Below are 20898 nucleotides of genomic sequence, written 5' to 3'. Positions count from 1 at the left end.
GGAATGCTTTAGCAAATTAACAAATATTCCAATAGGCGGGTGCTTTCTGTTTATCCACCACCATTATATTTTCTGTGGATGATTCTGTCATTTTATCTAATTCTTTATTGGTCAATACATATTTTTAATTTATTTTATATATTTATCTTTGGCTGCGTTGGGTCTTCAGTGCTGTGCACAGGCTTTCTCTAGTTGTGGCGAGTGGGGGCTACTCTTTGTTGCAGTGCACGGGCTTCTCATTGCGGTAGCTTCTCTTGTTGCGGAGCACAGGCTCTAGGCCATGTGGGCTTCAGTAGTTGTGGCTCACAGGCTCTAGAGCACAGGCTCAGTAGTTGTGGTGCATGGGCTTAGCTGCTCCGTGGCATGTGGGATCTTCCGGGACCAGGGCTCGAACCCGTGTCCCCTGCATTGGCAGGCGGATTCTTAACCACTGCGCCACCAGGGAAGTCCCTGGTCAGCATTTGACAGCTCTCAAAAGAACTTCTAAGGAAGTTACCACTACTTGACTGGTCAGTTCCTTAGTCAATAGCTGAAAAGTGCTTAATCATTAATCCTTTCCATGTGTTCAGCTAATTGACACTACCCATGACTTGAATGCATCCACTGCCTATTGACATAAACTCAATTAGTGAAATCATGAGCAGAGTTAGAGCCACTTAAATCAGTATCTCTTTTTTTCCCCTTAAGTTTTGTTAGAGCATGCACAGTTGAATTCAGCAAATAAAAATGCATGTGTGCATGCGAAATAAGAAATTGTATTATCCACGGTATATTTCTAAGGCACACCTAAAAAACAGGATTTTGCTTGCCTTTTTCCTATTTGGTGAAACTCATATTTTCTCTTTTTTCTCCCCATAAACTGAATTAACTATTATTCAAAGTTAGTTTCTTCTGAAAGTCGTCTATAGACTACTGCCAGGTAGAAGTCTGGTACCAAAGTGATAGTTCTTCACAATGATAAGTTCTTCTAGCTTTGAAAAATGTATTATCTAGTCTCAGAGATTTGGCAGTTCCTACTACATTTAATTTTACATTTTAGCCTCCTACCTTTGATGATGATTTATATGAAGACATTATAAGCCATTATTAGTGATCCAAACCTAAGCTAACATTTAATCATCTCTGCTGCCAGTGCTAGTAATTCAATTGCAATGCAAGAACAGATACATTTTATGCAAGGCTAAGTTTGTACATGTGGAAACAATGATACAAATTCATAATTCTCTGCTTGAGGAGTAAGTTTTGGACATAGATCATTGGCTACATGTGAATCTCAATAACTTTAACATGGAAAAAAAAGTTTTATAAAGGTCCTAAGAAGGATTGAATTTTCTTGATATGATCTGAAAACTTCAGACATGCAAATGAACATTGTTTAAGGCCTGAAAATAATGGAGCCACGTGTAGAAGAAATTAGGCTTTGAGCAGATAAGAATTATTATTAAAAAATTGTAACACAGGTACATTCAATACTCCCTTTTTCAGACTATGGGTGTTCACTGCTCTAGGATGTATCTTTACTGTGACACTGAGCAGGCTACTGTAAGCATTCTGCTTGTTCCTTTAAAGAAAGTCACACTAATATCCAGATCCTCAGAGCTACAAGGAAGGGAGGGTTTCCATGTGAAAAACAGTAGCTGGACCTCAAAGCCCTAACTCTTTCCCTCCGTTGTCAATTGAGAAGGATTTGGGAATATATTTAATAAGTGAGCTAGTGGGCATCCTTAAACAGATAAAATCTCCTAGTTAATTAATTGTAATAAAGCATGAAAATTCATGGCCATTGAAATTTTAAATTATTAACTATGCCTTGCCTCGAAATATAAACTATATTTCTTTCAGCTAAGCTGGCTATAAAGGCAAACTTCATCTACCGTAGCACATTTTCCCATAGTAAAATTGCCTATCAAATGGCCTAAAGTTTGGAAGGCATGTTGGCAAGTTCCATTTCTCCTTCCATAAACACTGAGACAGCAACTGGAGGAGGAAAGAGTCACTTATTTAAAAATGGTACATTAGATTCACTGGTTTGCTAAGTTGACACGAAATGCTATCAAGAGCCCAACAAGTTGTAGACGCTTTTTAAAAAGCTCATAACAAATTTTTCTTGTCCTTGTGACGGATTTTGGTTTAACAAGTTTGTCTTGAACTAACAGTGAAAAAAAGATAAAAGAGTTCAAAGATCTAGAGACAAGCATGAAACACTAACTCTCCTTCAGAAGAATTATAAGGCTGATGGTAAATGTCTGTAAACTATGTAACCTTGGGAAGAAACTATATTATTAGAAATTTTGGTTTTACAGTTATTTTCAATTCAAGACCATAGCATATACTAAGTCTGACCAATCCAACACTGGTGTGTATTTCTTTTTTTAAATTAATAGACCAAACCATGCATTATGATAAATTTTAAAGTTCAACTGAGATAAAACTGAACAAATGGTCTCATATCCAGGATTACTTGTCCTCCATGGGCTCACTCAAGGGAGACCCAATTCCTCTATGAGGTTTCCCCAACTCCTTCAGGTCATCCAGCTTTTACCATATCTGATGTTTCTTATGCTTATTATATCACTTTTTAAAAAAAAATTTATTGTTTTATTAAAAGAACTGTCTTATGGTTTCTTATATAAATCTTATGCTTCCAACAGATTACAGGCTACCAGAGAGTGAAACCAGCAGTACTTTTCTTGTATTCAATATGGAGTCCATTAATTCATTTAACAATAGTTATCTCGCACCTACTGCATGCCTGGCACTGTGCTAGGAAACGGGGATGTGAGAAAAACAGATGCTATAAGTCCTAATGGAAATTAGAGTTTAAAGAGCAATAGGCATTAATCAAATTGGGAATTCCCTGGCGGTCTAGTGGTTAGAGTTCTGCACTTCCACTGCAGGGGGCACAGGTTTGATCCTTGGTCAGGGAATTAAGATCCTGCTTGCTGCGCGGCACAGCCAGGAAAAAAAAAAAAAAGAATAAATAAAAAATTAATTAAAAAATAAAGTTATAGAAAAAAGATGTAAGATAGCAACTACAATAAGTTTTGCAAAGGAGACATATACAGTGTTATGAGCGTATATGAATGAAGGGGTCAGAAAGGCACTGCTAGGGAACCTCAAGATCTGTAGGATAAGCAGATTTAACTTGGGGTGGCACTCCAGGCAGAGGGATCAGAATGTGCAAAGATTCTAAGGCAAGAGGAGGTACGGTAAGTTTTAAGAACTGGAGGGAAACCACTGTAGCTGAAGTAGAGGGAATGAGTGAAGGTGCAACAGCTGCAACATAACCCATTCTTACCTTTGTTAATAGTTCTCTGTTTATTTTGAAATTTACAGTCCCTGGACCAGTGCTGATTTCACTCACCACTGTGTCACATTTCAGCTGAAAAGATAACAAATCAAGTAAAACAGACATGTTATGAAATAGGCTTAATGAGCTTTGTAGCTCTGATCCTATCAGATTGACTCCCAAGGGCAGCAGGTGGGTCCTCTCTCACAGTCATTGTGTCTGGACCTCGGCTTTAGCCCATCTCCCCAGTTCTGTCATTTTATTTGCATTTACACGTTTTCTTCTTTTCCGGGCTAGAATGCTACTCTGTATTCGAAGTCTCTCTCTTCCACCTTCCCATTCTCTCACTTCAAATTCTCTTTCTAACGTGGAAAAAAGGGAGCATCACTTTACCCCCACCCTAGGTACCTTGACATGCAATGAATTCTTTTTATTTCATCCGCCTTGCATGAGAGTGACAGAACATGACATTCTGTCAGGGCATCCGCTAGAACAACTCACACACACACATAAAATGTAAATAATTTAAATGCTCGGTCTTCAATGGATACGCTTTACATTTTTAACCAACTAGATGTTCAAAGCACCCGAGACACCCATGAAGCATGAAGAAATTCCTGCTGTCACTGAGGATCCACTAGCCTTTATTTTTGAGAACTCACAGGAGAAGAAGGAAATAAATCTTGTAATTAGGATAATTTTATTCCTGGTATACTTCCTGATAAAAATCTGGGGTAATTTTTGTGGTCAAATAAACATTTACTTAGCTACCAAAGCTCCTTTATCATATTCATTCTTTAAACATTTTTTTCTATGAAAGTGACTTTCATTGTTTGGACTCTTCAGTGTGCCCATGCCCTCTTCTGTGTCACATGTAATAACCTTATTTAAAAAAAAAAACTTCCCCCAAACCTGCTTTTCTGAAGGTATTATGCTAACAATTTAGATGTGGTCATTCACCACAATCCTTTCAATTCCTCTTTTAGATACGGAACCCATCAGAGCAATTAGAAATGGAAGAGGTTTGTTAAATCATCTAACCACTTCTTCTCTGCAATCATGATTCTATTTACATCTAATCATTTCTTCTCATATTTTAACGTTCATCTTCCCAGAAACTTATTTTTAAAACTGCAACCCACTGCTCTAATTTATCAAGCTTGTTCTCCTAAATTCAGAAGTCCATCCAGCTTCAATCTGTAAATTTAATTAACACTTCAGTCTTCCTGTAAGTAGTTAATCAATAACTTGAATGTCAGCTCAAGAGGAATGTTTTATACCTGATTTCAAAAACCATCCTAACCTTATAGTATGCAGCTAAAATAAATTTAAATTATACTTTTCAAGGTGCCTTGGAAAAAAACGCTATTAAATTCATTATTATGGCTGAGATAGCCTGCAGAGATAGCTTGCAGAGTAGTTTTTTCTTTGAAATACTACATTTATTATAATGTCAAAAAGAGATAATAGTGCTAAAGTACCTTCTCTGCCAGTCTCACGGTTTGAAGTTGAATATCTGGTCTTGAATGGTCATTGTTGTTTTCCAATAGAGAATCCACAGAAAGCTGAAAGTCAGCTACTTCTCTAAAGACAGACATTGAAACAGGAGAAGGTTGTTACCTTAAAAACATTACTAGTGTAACAAACAAACAAACGAAAAAGACTAATTACTCTGTGTTCTCTACATTGACACAATTTTATCAGAAGGAATTACACTTTCAAAATATAAAACAATCAGAATTATCATCACCTTGTATTGATTTAGAACTTTATCTTGCATCACCTTACAAAACTCTTCCACTTCCCTTACCTAGTTGTAGCTTTATGATATCTCTGTGGGAGAGGGAGAGCAACCACCTTATTTGATAGATGTGAAAAATTATGTCCGGCAAGTTCAACGTCTCCCCTAAAAATCCTCCTGCAACTAATAAGCAGACTCAGTAAAAAGCTCAAGTCTCTTGACTGCTTCTATCAGTACAAATCTTCTTCCACTATTCCACAAGCTTCCTTCATTCAAGTCCCTTCACTGACCTTCAAATGACCAAAGCACAATTTTTAAAAAATGTTGTAATCTGAGTTTCAACATGAGAGGAAGAATATTCTTCTTAACACTGAGTAGTTCCTTAAGGAGGCAGACAGTGCTGTTCTTTTCATTGGGCTGGTGATGAAACAATGCAAAAACAAAGAAACCAAGAAAGAAACACAAAGCAACCAATTAGTGAAAACAATCGTTTGCTTCAGAAGAGCAGTTATCCCTAGGAAAGGATGGTAGGGAGTGGAATCAAAGAAGTATATACAGGTGGCTTCAATGGTATCTATAATGTTTGATTTCTGAAAACAAAAATTTGGAAAAAAATTAAGACCTGACATATTCGAAAGTGAGCATGAGTGTTCATTACATTATTTGCTATAAATTTTCTGTAGTTTGAAATCTTCTAGGTGTAAAAATAATTTTAATTAATATACAAACATCCACATAATTACCAACACTGAACATCCTCTGATGTTTAATAATGAACTAGAGAATGAGACTTTATGGGCAGGATAAGTGGGTTGAACCATTATCTGGCTAGCCCATCTGTAATGCAAAATAGAGGAGCACAAATCACTTCCTTCTTACCACTCTTGAAATTCAGGCACATGACTAAAAAATTCTGTGTGGCTTCTGATCACATTAAAGAATCTAGTCAATAATGACCATTAAGAATTTTCCTGAGCCTTGAGAAGTGACCAGGGCGGCAGAATCGAAGACCCCGAGCTTCCTTCCTTCCACATGCACACCAAAATTGCAGCGATTTACAGAGCAACTATCCATGAAATCCACCTGAAGACTAGGAGAAACTATCTCCTACCACTAAGGAAGGAACCACAATGAAACAGTAAGGGGCAGAGATGTGGGAGAGTCAAAACCCACAAATAGGAGGATAATTACAATTACAGAGGTTTTCTCCAAGGAGCAAAGCCCCACACTGGGCACCCCAGCCTGGGGGTCTACACTGGGAAGATGAGCCTGCAGCATTTTGGTTTTGAAAGCCGGTGGGGCTTACTTTCAGGAGAGCCAGAGGACTGTGGGAAATATAAACTCCACTCTTAAAGGGTGCACACAAAATTTCACAAGCTCTAAGACCAGGGCAAAAGCATAACTCGAAAGGAGCATGCGTCAGACCCACCTGCAGATCTTGGAGAGCCTCCCAAAGAGCAGGAGGCAAATGGAGCTCACCCTGGGGACAGAGATGCTGACAGCAGCCAATTTAGGGAGCTCACCCCGTCAGGACACTGGTGCTGGTACGTGCCATTTTGAAACCCTCCCTCTAGCTTATTAGTGCTGGGACCCAGCTTCATGCACCAGCCAGTCCTCACCACCTCTGGGATACCCCAGGCCAGGGACTTGGCCCCACCTACCAGTGGGCTGACACTAGCCCAGGGACCCCCAAGCTGCCAGAGGTGGTCATAGGACCCTCTTTACCCAGTGGGGTGGACACCAGCCCTGCGACTCCCTAGGCCCTGCAGCAAGAGACACAGCTTTGCCCACTAGTGGGCCAGCATTAGACTCTGGACCCACTGGGACACATCCCCACCCAACAGAACGCTGACATCACCTCCAGGATAGCTTGGGCACCTCAGCCAGCCATGTCAGGATATGACCACACTCACCAGTGGGCCATCACCAGCCCTGTCAAGAATCGACCCTGCCCACCAGGAGGCCACCACCAGCCCCGGGACCACCCAACACCAATGGCCCTATCCGTCAGCAAGCTAACACTAGCTCTGGGACTCTGAGCCCTGCAGCCAGCCACCCCAGGACTTAGCTCCCCACCAGAGGGCCAGCATTAGCCCCAGGACCCCCTGCAGCTCTGTAGCCAGTCACCTTCTGACCCAGCCCTGCCCCACCTGCTGGCCTGCACCAGGCCCTGGACTCCCCTGGCAACACAGCCAGCCACACCAGGACCCAGCCCTCCTGACCAGCCTGTCAGCACCAATAATTGGACGCATCAGGCCAAGCAGCCAGCTGGGCAGGGACACAGCCCCACCAGCTGCCCTGGGACTTGGCCCTCCTACCAGTGAGCAGGCACTAGCCCTGGAACCTACTGGGCCTTGGCCCAGCCCTAGTGGGCTGACACCAACACTGGGACCACTAGGGCCTTGCAGCTACAGATGCCAGGACCTGGCTCTGCCCACCAATGGGTCAGCACTAGCCCTAGGACCCACTGGGGCTCTATAGCCAGTTGCCTGGTGACCAGGCCCCAGCCATCTATTGGCTGGCACCAGGACCTGGACTCCCCTGGCCATGAGCTCCACTGCACCAGGATCTGGCCCCACCTACCAGTGACTGGCAGCCTTCACACAAGGCAGGGCCTGGCAATCCACTGTCCTACCCACAAAAGAGCCAGGCCTACTTGCATGCCCACAGTAGTCAGCCTGCCACAATAGAGAGACCCAAAAAGCCCACATAGGGGACACCTCTAAAGCATGACTCTAGTGACCAGAGGGGAGCGTGCTGCTAGGACCCATATGAAGTTTTCTACATAGGATCACTTGTCTAGAATAGGAAATGTAACCAACCTACCAAATACCTAGAAATAAAACCAGAATTAGACAAAATGAGGTCTCAGAGAAATACATTCCAAATGAAGGAACAAGATAAAAACCCCAGAAGAAGAACTGGGTGAAGTGGAGATAAGCAATCTACCCAATAAAGAGTTTAAGGTAATGATCACAAAGATGCTTGGGAACATGGATGAACAGAGGGAGAAGTTTTAAACAAATAGAAGATATAAAGTAGAATCAAACAGAGCTAAAGCATACAACAACTGAAATAAAAATACACTACAAGAAATTAATAGTAGACTAGATGATACAGAGGATGGATCAGTGAATTGGAAGAGCAGTGGAAATTACTACTCTGTGGGCTGAAAAGAAGGGAGTGGATGATATATTTACAGCAACAAAAGGGAAAAAAAAAACCCTACAACCAAGAATACTGTATCTAACAAGGCTTTCATTCAGATTTGAAGGAGAGATCAAAACTTTTACAGACAAGCAAAAGCTAAGAGTTCAGCACCATGAAACCAGCTCTAAAAGAAATGTTAATGGGATGGAAGAATATTGTTAAAATGACCATACTACCCAAGGCAATCTACAGATTCAATGCAATCCTTATCAAAATATCAATGGCATTTTCCATAGAAAAAGAATAATTCCAAAACTTGTATGGAAACACAAAAGACCCAGAATAGCCAAAATAATCTTAAGAACAACAAGCTGAAGTATAACACTCCCTGATTTCAAACTATGCTACAAATCTACAGTAATCAAAACAGTATAGTACTGGCACAAAAACAGACATATAGGGACTCCCCTGGTGGCGCAGTGGTTAAGAATCCGCCTGCCAATGCAGGGGATACAGGTTCGAGCCCTGGTCCGGGAAGATCCACATGCTGCAGAGCAACTAAGCCCGTGCACCACAACTACTGAGCCTGTGCTCTAGAGCCCGCGAGCCACAACTACTGAAGCCCATGTGCCTAGAGCCCATGCTCCGCAACATGAGAAGCCACCGCAATGAGAAGCCCTCGCACTGCAACGAAGAGTAGCCCCCGCTCACCGCAACCAGAGAAAGCCCGCACGCAGCAACAAAGACCCAACACAGCCAAAAATAAATAAATAAAAAACAAACAAAAAACCAGACATATAGATCAATGGAACAGAATAGAGAGCCCAGAAATAAACCAACATTTATATGGGCAACTCATCTACAACAAAGGAGGAAGAATATACAATCGAGAAAGGACAGCCTCTTCAATAAATGGTGCTGGGAAACTGGACATTTACATGCAAGAGAATCAAAATGGACTACTCTCTCACACCATGCACAAAAAAGAAATTCAAAATGGATTAAAGACTTAAATGTAAGACCTGAAACAATAAAACTTGTAGAGGAAAACATAGGCAGTACATTCTTTTTTTTTTTTGGCAGTACGCGGGCCTCTCACTGTTGGGGCCTCTCCCGTTGCGGAGCACAGCCTCCGGACACGCAGGCTCAGCGGCCATGGCTCACGGGCCCAGCCGCTCCGCGGCATGTGGGATCCTCCCGGACCGGGGCACAAACCTGTGTCCCCTGCATCAGCAGGCGGACTCTCAACCACTGCGCCACCAGGGAAGCCCAGGCAGTACATTCTTTGACACTGGTCTTAATATTTTTTTTTGCATATGTCTCCTCAGGCAAGGGAAGCAAAGCAAAAATAAACCAATGGGACCTAATCAATCTAAAAAGCTATTGCACAGCAAAGGAAACTATCACCAAAATGCAAATCACCTACTGAATGGGAGAAGATATTTGCAAACAGTATATCCAACAAGGGGTCAATATCCAAAATATACAAAGAACTCATACAACTCAATATCAAATAAACAAAAAACCCAATTAAAAAATGGGCAGGGTTCCAGGGTTGACATTTTTCCAAAGAAGACATACAGATGGCCAACAGGCACATGAAAAGTTGCTCAACATCACTAACCCTCAGGCAAATGCAGATCAAAATCACAATGAGGTATCATTCCTACCTGTCAGAATTGCTATTATCAAAAAGACAACAAATAATAAGTGTTGGGAAGGATGTGGAGAAAACGGAACCCTCATGCACTGTTGTTGGGAATGTAAATTGGTGCTGCTACTATGTAAAATAGTATGGAGATTCCTCAAAAAATTAAAACTAAGCTATCATACAGCCTATGAATTCCAAGTCTGGGTATTTATCCAAAGAAAATGAAAACACTAATTTGAAAAGATACGTATACCCCTATGTTCACTGCAGCATTATTTACTATAGCCAAGTTATGGAAGGAACCTCAGTGCCCATCAATACATGAGCAAATAAAGAAGATGTGGTATGTGTGTGTGTGCACACACACACACCACACACTGGAATATTATTCAGCCATAAAAAGAATGCAGTCTTGCCATTTGCAGCAACATGGATGGACCTAGATGGTATTCTACTAAGTGAAATAAGTCAGACAGAGAAAGACAAATACTATATGATTTCACTTAATTGCAGACTCTAAAAAACAAAACAGATGAACAAACATAACCAAACAGAATCATACATACAGAGAACAAACAGGTGGTTGCCAGAGGGGAAGGGTGTAGGGGGAAGAGAGAATGAGGAAGATTAAAAGGTACAAACTTTCAGTTACAAAATAAATGAGTCACAGGTATGAAATGTACAGTGTGGGGAATACAGTCAATAATTATGCAATGCCCTTGCATGGTGACCAATGACAACTAGACTTAACGTGATCATTTTGAAATGTACAGAAATCACTATGTTGTAGAATATGAACAGTGTTGTAGGTCAATTATACTTCAGAAACAAACAAGCAAACAAACTAACAGACTCCTAGAAAAAGAGATCAGATTTGTGGCTACCACAGGTGGGGGTTAAGGGGAGGGGGAATTAGATGAAGGTAGTCAAAAGGTACAAACTTCCAGTTATAAGATAAATAAGTACTAGGGATATAATGTACAACATGACAAAGATAATTAACACTTGTATGTTAAGAGAGTAAATCCTGAGAGTTTTTATCACAAGGAAAAAATTTTTTTTCTCTATTTCTTTAATGTTGTCTATAGGAGATGATGGATGTTCACTAAACTTACTGTGGTCATCATTCCATGACAATATGTATGCCAAATCACCATGCTGCACACCTTAAACTCATACAGTGCTGTATCTCAATTATATCTCAATAAAACTGGGGGGGGGGGGGAAGGATTCTCCTGCGCCTTAATCCATTATCCAGCAGCCTAGCGTGGATTACACTTATCAACCCGAACTCATCTACCGACATTTGAGGTGTAACCGAAGACCCAAATTCAACTATTAATCAGTGTCTGTGTGCTCTTGGGCTTGTTGCTTAATTTCTTTTGTAGCACAGTAAAATGGTGATGATAATGGAACCTACTTAAGTTCTGGTAAAATAATGCTAGTTCTGATGTTAAATAAAAATGTTAATACAGTACCAAGCCATGGGGAATTATTCTGTCTGTAGTTCTTCACTTACTGGATTGGTTGGCAAACCATTCTGTTCCTTTTCTAAGACTATTCTCTAATGATTACGTAACAATTCAATTTTCTAAAGATTAACTTTAATTGTGGAAACTCATATAAGGTTTGAATATATTCTTACCAAAGAACTCTGATAATTTAGTCAAGTATTTGTGCCAATAATGTGGGAAACTGAAGACATTAGCCTAACAAAATGGGAATAACAGAAAGATTAAAAAAATAAAAACCATATAAAGTTAAAATAAGAGCTATAACAGCAATATTAATTGAAAATAAAGATTTGAATGTACCAAAGACTAAATAATGATTTGACACATAGCTAAGATGCTTTCTTTTTTTTAAATTGAAGTACAGTTGATTTACAATGTTGTGTTAATTTCTGCTGTACAGCAAAGTGATTTAGTTACACATACATACATATATACATACATTCTTTCTGATATTCTTTTCCACTATGGTTTATCTCAGGATACTGAATATACTTCCCTGGTGGGATACTTTATAAAAGGTTTAATATGACCATAAACCTACAGAATGGCTCTCAAACATCCAGGAAAACCCAAACAGGTCACACAATTTTCTATAGATGGTTTAAAAAGTTAATAGTACAAAGTATCCAAAATTTTATTTGAGACATAAATAATAAACTAATTCAATTTAAAAATTCTCAATAAAATCAAATATTTTCAAGTAGTTCATTGGTATAAGGACAAATTTTAAAAATTATCCTTTTAGGCCAATAATAATGATTAACACCAATTTATTAAACTAAGAATATTTAAAAAACAAATTCTGTGCTGGGTTATTTGCTAGTATGAAAGGACCCATAGAGAAGTAAATGCTTCAGTGAGGTAAGGGTAATCAACCAGACTTGATCCCAGTTTTCCCTTTTGGGAGATTTTAATTATACACCCACAAAAAACTTCTGCTTTGTCTATTTAGTGAAGTAATTTTTTTAAAATTGAAGTACTGTATAGTTGATTTACAATATTGTGTTAGTTGCAGGTGTGCAGCAAAGTGATTCAGTTACACACACACACACGTGTGTGTGTATATATATATATTCTTTTTCAGATTCTTTTCCACTATAGGTTATTACAAGATATTGAATATAGTTCCCTGTGCTATACAGTAAGTCCTTGTTGTTATCTATTTTATATATGGTAGCGTGTATCTGTTGATCCCAAACTCCTAATTTATCCCTCCCTCCCCTGCTTCCCCTTTGGTAATCATAAGCTTGTTTTCTGTGTCTGTGAGTCTGTCTGTTTTGTAAATAAGTTCATTTGTATCATTTTTTTTAGATTCCACATATAAATGATATCATTTGATATTTGCCTTTCTCTGACTTACTTCACTTACTATGGTAATCTCTAGGTCCATCCATGTTGCTGCAAATGGCAATATTTCATTCTTTTTTATCGCCGAGTAATATTCTATTATGCATGCATGTGCGTGCACGCACGCACACACACACACACACACACACACACACACACACACACACACACACACACACACCATCTTCTTTATCCATTCCTCTGCTGATGGACACTTAGGTTGCCTCCATGTCTTGGCTATTGCAAACAGTGCTGCTATGAACATTGGGGGGCATGTATCTTTTCGAATTAGAGTTTTTGTCTTTTCCGGATATATGCCCAGGAGTGGAATTGAGTTTTTTGTGTTTTTTTTTTTTTTAAATAAATCTCCATACTGTTTTCCATAGTGGCTTTACCAATTTACATTCCTACCAACAGTGTAGGAGGGTTCCCTTTTTTCCACATCCTGGAGAGGCAATTCTTGAATCTGAACTATGTAAAAAGTCAGAACTGAAACAATCTAAATGTCCATCAACAGGGCAGCGTTAAGAGTAAGCCATTGTTAAAAAGTGGTAGTTTCAAAGAAATGATGCCAAGAGAAAGGGTTCAAAATCATACATACAGTTGTTTTATAGCTATGACTTTAAGGCTGAAAGACATATTCAAAGAGAAAAGAGATACCAAATTGCTAACATCAGTTGTCTTACTGTATGTAGTAAGAGTATTGGGGATTTTTTCTTCTTATTCTGTATTTTCCTGAATTTCCTTAAAGTTATGTTTTGCTTTCATGACAGAAAAACTAATTTTAAAAAATCCCTTTAAAATGACATAACTTCTAGATTATGAAAAGCAGCTGTCAAAATAGTCCACTGTGAAGAAAGAGAGTGGGTAGGGGTGTAGACAACACAAAACTGGCCACATGCTAATGATCGTGAGTGATGGGCACATAGGGGCTCACTAAACTATTCCCTCTACTTTCATATCGTTTATAATTAAAAAAATAAGTTTAAAAAGCAATAGCTACTGGGCTTCCCTGGTGGCACAGTGGTTGAGAGTCCGCCTGCCGATGCAGGGGACATGGGTTCGTGCCCTGGTCCGGGAAGATCCCACATGCCGTGGAGCGGCTAGGCCCGTGAGCCATGGCCGCTGAGCCTGTGCGTCTGGAGCCTGTGCTCCACAACAGGAGAGGCCACAACAGTGAGAGGCTCGCGTACTGCAAAGAAAAAAGAAAAAAAAAAAAGCAATAGCTACTTCCCTATTGCTTCTGAGAAGTTGCTGTGGTTTCAGTCTGAAATCCATAGATCTGAGTAGTACTGGCTGGTAACAAAGTTACTAATTCTGTCTACTACAAGCAGTATTAAACAGGAATTTCACCACAGTTGAAAATACAGCTGGGACTTCCCTGGCAGTCCAGTGGCTAAGACTCTGCACGTCCATTGCAGGGGGTGTGGGTTCAATTCCTGGTCAGGGAACTAAGATTCTGCTGTCGTGGACAAAAAACAAACAAAAAAATTCAGCTGACCCTTAAACAACTGGGGGGGAGTTAGGGGCACTGACCATCCGAGCAGTTGAAAATTCCAGTGTAATTTTAGTCAGCCTTCCAAATCCACGGTTCTGTATCCACGGTTCAACGAACCATGGATCATGTAGTACCATAGTTCAGGCTAGGTGAAAAAATCCACGTATAACTGGACCCATGCAGTTTAAACCCATGTTGTTCAAGGGAAAACTGTATAACTGAATTAGGAGACATGAGCAAATGGATTCATATCACATTAAATAAACCAAATTAACAAAAATAAAATTTCTTAATTCTCCTGGCATGTTATAGCGTTTTAGAATCAAGTTAGAAATATAGAACAGTTAGCCTTTTGACTTCCCTGGTGGTGCAGTTGGTTAAGAATCCACCTGCCAATGCAGGGGACATGGGTTTGATCCCTGGCCAGGGAAGATCCCACGTGCCGTGAAGCAACTAAGCCCTGGCACCACAACTACTGAGCCTGGGCTCTAGAGCCCGTGAGCCACAACTACTGAAGCTCACATGCCTAAAGCCCGTGCTCTGCAACAAGAGAAGCCACTGCAATGAGAAGTCTGCACACTGCAACGAAGAGCAGCCCCCGCTCACTTCAAGTAGAGAAAGCCTGCATGCAGCAATGAAGACCCAACACAGCCAAAAAAAAAAACCCAAAAAACAAGAACAGTTAGGCTTTGTTTTAATACCCTAAAGAATAACTGGGTTTATGAAGGCAAAGCTAGGGTTTTCCTTTGTTGTAAACAAATTTAATATGCAGAATTTTAGACTGGTAGCCTAGAAAAATTGAGGTCCTCCCCAATATTTATTTTCTATAAACCAAAGTCCTGGTATTTCAGATTGTTAAAGTAGAGCTACCCAAAGGAACTGCAAGCAGGTAAAGAAAATCTTATTCAAAAGAGGGGCCAAGACAACAGGCGCATGGAAAGATGCTCAGCATCACTAATTATTAGGAAAACGAAAATCAAACCAATAATGAGATATCCCCTCACATCAGAATAGGTACTGTCAAAAAGGTGAGAAATAAGCGTTGGCAAGGATGTGGAGAAAAGGGAACCCTCATACACTGTTGGTGGGAATGTAAATTGGTGCAGCCACTATGGAGATTCCGCAAAAAGTTAATAGAACCACCATATGATAAAGCTATCCTACTTCTGGGTATTTATCAAAAGAATATGAAAGCACTAATTTGGAAAGATATAAGCACCCCTATGTTTACTGCAGCATTATTTACAATAGCCAACACATGGAAACAACCTAAGCGTCCATAAATGAATAGATAAAGATGTGGTACATATATACAATGGAATACTACTTAGCCATAAAAAAAAATAATGTCATTTGCAGCAACATGGACGGACCTAGAGATTATCATACTAAGTGAAAGTAAGTCAGAGAAAGACAGCTATTGTATGATAGTGCTTATATGTGGAATCTAAAAAAAAAAGGGTACAAATGAACTTATCTACAAAACAGAAATGGAGTTACAGATGTAGAGAACAAACTTACGGTTACCAGGGGGTAAGGTGGGGGAGGGATAAGATTGGGATTGACATATACACACTACTATATATAAAATAGGTAACTAATAAGGACCTACTGTATAGCACAGGGAACTCTACTCAATACTCTGTAATGGCCTATATGGGAAAAGAATCTAAAAAAGAGGGGATATATGTTTATGTATAACAGATTTACTTTGCTGTACATCTGAAACTAACACAACACTGTAAATCAACTGTACTCCAATAAAAAATTTTTAAAATGGAGATGTGGTATATATATAAACAATGGACTACTACTCAGCCATAGAAAAAGATGAGATCTTGCCATCTGGGACAATGTGGATGGACCTCGAGGGTATTACACTAAATGAAATAAGTCAGACAAAGAAAGACAAATACCGTATGATTTCACTCATATGTGGAGTATAAGAAATAAAAACAAAGTAAGTAAACAAACCAAACATGCAGCTACAGAGAGAGAGTGGTGGTTACCAGAGGGGAAGGGGTGGTGCGGCGGGGTGGAGGGTGAAATGGGTGAAGGGGATCAACTGTATGATGACACATGGAAACTGAAGTTTTGGCGATGAGCACGCTATACTGTTTAGAGAATGCTGTGCACATGAAATTTATATAATGTTATAAGCCAATGTTACTTCAATTAAGAAAAAAGACAAAAAGATGGGCCAATACGGTTCAGCTTATTAAAGGTCTTTGAAACATAAAATAAAAACTGAGACATTCCCATTATTATGCAAAATGTCCTTTACAGATTTTATGAAATAGGTAACTGGTTTGCAACATTACATCAATTTACATATAATTATATGGCCCATCTTTTGGTTAGTGGTTGCCTCTGTTCTTGGAACTCAGTATAGATGAAGTTGTAGCAGGCCATTTTAAAGATGCTCTCTTTTACAAGGCCATACGTAGCCTTTCTCTTCTCCACTTATCCCTTTGTCCTATTCTGGGAAAAAGAACATTCATTCTACTCAATCTTAAAATCCTGACAAAGTTAAGGGGACAAAATACAAGGACATAATGGTATCATTATATCATAATGGAACAATGATAATTTAAGCTTAGGGCTTAAATGCCTACTATGTAGCTAATTTCTTGTCATTATTAATTAACTGAGAGGGTATTTTATCCAAGTTTTGAAGTTTTCTAGCCAACTCGTAAACAGGTATCAATAAGAATGACCAAACAAAAGAGATATCTCTCTGAATCCAAGAAGCAACTATAGGTTGTATGTAGTCCTAACCAGTAATTCTCTATCACTGGGGGGGGCCTCGAATGGAAACAAGCAAAAAAACCAAAACCTGCAAAAAAATATCTAGCAGGTAAATATGGCACAATAGTATTCAAGTATTAGATAGGTGTAAAATCTCTAAGATCCCTTTAAAAACTGATTTTCTAACTACAGTCTAACTACAACCTTAGTTCTTTTATTTGCTGTTACAGAATTAAATTCGAACCTCATTCCAAATTTTTCTTAAAGACTGCCATAATTATAGTTATTAGAATAAACATCAAAACATGAGAATACTAATATAATCTGCCATGTCAGTATGTAAAATACAGATTTTAATTTTATTATTTAAATCCATGGGAATAATAGGTTAAATCATATATTAAGGTTAATTTCAAAGACTATTTTGTAAATTGAAGAGTAACTTTTTTCGTATATTGACAAAGCCAGCAACATTCTAGATCATTACAAATATATTATACTTAACTCTTTTCTGGAAATTGGAACTGCAGATATTGACTTGATCAAGTATTCTGGAGGAAGATCCAACACTCTTGAAAGCTAAAAATCAAAAAGAACAAACAGCACAAGATTGTTAATATATTTGTTCCAGATTCAAGAGAATGCTACTCAACAATTGAAAAAACATATTGAGACACAACACAAATGAGCTACAAATGCACTATGCAATGTGATAAAAGCCAGACTCAAAAGGCTATATAATGTATGATTCAGTTTATTTGACATTCCGGAAAACCCAAAACTGTAAGGATAAAGATTAGATCAGTGGTTGCCAGGGGTTGAAGATGAGAAAGTTTGACCATAAATTGGCAAATAGAACTGTTTACCAAAAAGGATGAATTTTATATTTATAAATTTTTAAAACTTTTTATTTATTATTTATTTTTTTAAAAAAAGAGAAGGGATGAACTGCTGGGACCAAAGACAATTTTCTTTTTCATTCATTCATAAAATCTTTTTGTGTTAGGCACTGTTTTAGGAGTTGGGGATACAGCAGTGAATAAAAGAAACAAAAATCTCATGCTATTTAAATAAACAAGTAAACAAATACAAAATGGGGGGAAAATCTGACCCCCAGCCTCTATCAAAAGTTTATTCACTTGTTTGTTTATTTATTTATTTATGGCTGCGTTGGGTCTTCGTTGCTGTGTGCAGGCTTTCTCTAGTTGCAGTGACCAGGGGCTACTCCTTGGTGCGCGGGCTTCTCATTGAGGTGACTTCTCTTTGTTGTGGAGCATGGGCTCTAGGCACGCGGGCTTCAGCAGTTGTGCCATGCGGGCTCAGTAGTTGTGGCTCGCAGACTCTAGAGCCCAGGCTCAGTAGTTGTGACTCTCAGGCTTAGCTGCTCCTCAGCATGTGGGATCTTCCCGGACCAGGGCTCGAACCTGTGTCCCCTATATTGGCAGGCGGATTCTTAACCACTGCACCACCAGGGAAGTCCCTACTCGTATTTTTGAAAAGCTCACTGAATGACTGTAATGCACAGTCATAGTTGTGAACTACTGCCTTCATCAGGAACTCAAATTATGCCTAATTTTTCTTTGAAACAATCCTATGACTTTCATACTATTATAGCCTTCATTTCATGAATGGTGAAACTGAAGTACAGAGAATTTATGTAACTTGCTTAGGTGGAAAAGCTGGGATGTAAACACAAGCTATCTATAACCAGAACCTACCTTCAACCCCTATGTCATATCGATACCCTTTCAACAAAAAATGCATGAAAACGAAACAGTGAAAATAGCAGTACAGCCATAATGAATTTAAAACTGTCTTCATCTTTCTTGCCCACTTCCTCAATCCTTACTCAGCCTCTGCAATGGACAAGTCATGGCTGGTGAGAGAGAAGGGAAAGGGAGTAATGGGGTAAATAGGAAAAGTAAAGAATGTAAGAAGAAGCAATCTTAATCGTCCTCAGAGGGGTAAGTGTTCAGAAGGGAAGGAATAAAACTAAAGTCACTATCTCCATTATTAGTAATAATATTTATCCTATTATCAAAAGAAATCGTTTGCTGAATTTCATTAACGTAAAAAAAAGGTCAAAACTTGCAGACCAGGAGCTGTCATTTACCTTTAAGATACTCTGTATATTTCTGCTGATCAAGTATATGTTGATTTTTTAAATCTCAGAGTACAGTCTTTATTTTTAAATTCTAGCCTTTAGGAACTGAATTACTGTATCCTTTACAAAAAAAAGGCTTTTTTTCCTTAAGATACTTTCCCAGAAGTGGATAAATACTTCCAAAGCACTTACAGAATAAAGGCTGTAACTGTTCATGTTTATATTACAAAATGTTCCTGCCAAAACAGATACATCAGTAATAAAGATTCTATTATAATTTCTCTTAAAAAAATTCAAATTCCAGTTCCACTTTTACTGTCTATGAGCCCTTGGGAAAGTCATTTTACATCAACAAGCTTAAGTTTTCACATCTGAAAAGTGGGGATAATAAATCTATTAATAATAAACTAGGGGCTCTTGTGAGGACTAACAAAATTGTGTCACATAATAAGCATGTAATAAATATTATTTCCTTCTTCCTTTAAAAGGTTTTATTTTGGGAAACTTCCCTGGCGGTCCAGTGGTTAAGACTCTGCATTTCCATTGCAGGGGGCCCGGGTTCAATCCCTGGTCAGGGAAATAAGATCCCGCATTTTGGACATAATGTCTTTCAAACTTACCCATAACCTTCTCCTATAAGACCTTCTGCCTATCTTAGATATAACTAAACTCTGCTGGAAAAAAAGAAAAAAAAAAAGGAACGTCTTTCACCATCCAGTTATACATGGATTAAGTCATTAGCCACTGCAGTTTCTGACCGATAATGAACCCTGAGAGGAGTTCAGGGCAAAAAACAGGATGAGGCACACTGTACTGTGGAAAAACAGGCCCCTTAGATAGTTCTATGTATATCTCAGGAAGAATTTTAATAACCAGATTCTTGCATCTTCCCATATCTAGAAAAGCACCAAAATCATTAACAGAGATATCTGTTCCCTGTGACTAGCTGTCATCTTTTACTGAGATGTAAGCCTGACTGCACATATTCCCCAACCAACAATCATGATTAAACTGGCTTCTCCCCCTACCTCTTCGGGGTTTACTCAGAGCTACTGAGTGGCTGTCTCCCAGGATATAGTCATCAGTAAGGTCCCTGAATAAAGCTGAAACTGACAACTCACACCTCTTACATTGTGTTTTTTTTTTTTTTTTTTTTTTGCTGTACGCGGGCCTCTCACTGTTGTGGCCTCTCCCGTTGCGGAGCACAGGCTCCGGACGCGCAGGCTCAGCGGCCATGGCTCACGGGCCCAGCCGCTCCGCAGTATGTGGGATCTTCCCGGACCGGGGCACGAACCCGTGTCCCCTGCATCGGCAGGCGGACTCTCAACCACTGCGCCACCAGGGAAGCCCACATAGTACATTTTTTCAACAAAGGCCAATTTTTTAATCTTTATCTCACAAATAAGTTGTGAACTTCGGAATGTAAAAATATTACCTAGGACCAACACAAAAAATTCTCTGATACAAACTAAACACTACTTAAAGTTTATTTTTCTACCATACCTCATTTGCTCCAAAAGAGCTCTGAGGGGGTTTAAACCATAAAAATAAAATGGAGGTATGAAATTGTGCCAGCAAACTCAAGCTAAAGATAATCAGGCTTCTTGGCAACCAAGGTGCAAAGGGAATCTACACAGCACTTTTTACCTCGTAAGAGATAAAGCAAGTCAGTAGGAACAAAGTTTTCCTAAAAGTAAATTCTAAGACCAAGTTATATACACATGAAGATGTGAAGACCAAAATAGAAAATACCTTCAATAGTAATTTTACAAAGGCACAGAAACATTCTTATATGATGTAAATTTAAAAAACCAAGAAGAAAGGGACTGGGGAGAAAGGAGGAATGGGGAGTAACT

At 39.1% G+C, this 20898-nt stretch overlaps 1 protein-coding gene across 8 annotated transcripts in view; it reads right to left on the bottom strand.

The window, feature by feature from the left end:
• Window positions 1-20898, bottom strand: part of RARS2 (arginyl-tRNA synthetase 2, mitochondrial) — a 113577-nt gene that overhangs the window by 73788 nt on the left and 18891 nt on the right. For all 8 annotated transcript variants that reach the window (XR_007470705.1, XR_007470704.1, XR_007470703.1 and 5 more), the window contains 3 exons: window positions 17444-17517; window positions 4771-4873; window positions 3299-3382 (listed from right to left, as the gene is read on the bottom strand). Coding sequence is in view for 3 of the 8 variants with exons in the window: in XM_004264837.3 (XP_004264885.2) it covers window positions 3299-3382; window positions 4771-4873; window positions 17444-17517 (261 nt within the window). In the remaining 5 variants the exon portion in view is untranslated. The remainder of the gene's footprint in view (window positions 1-3298; window positions 3383-4770; window positions 4874-17443; window positions 17518-20898) is intronic.

Source organism: Orcinus orca, chromosome 12 (genome assembly GCF_937001465.1).
Source record: "Orcinus orca chromosome 12, mOrcOrc1.1, whole genome shotgun sequence".
Classification (NCBI taxonomy): domain Eukaryota; kingdom Metazoa; phylum Chordata; class Mammalia; order Artiodactyla; family Delphinidae; genus Orcinus; species Orcinus orca.
This window is presented reverse-complemented; position numbering and strand designations above follow the sequence as displayed.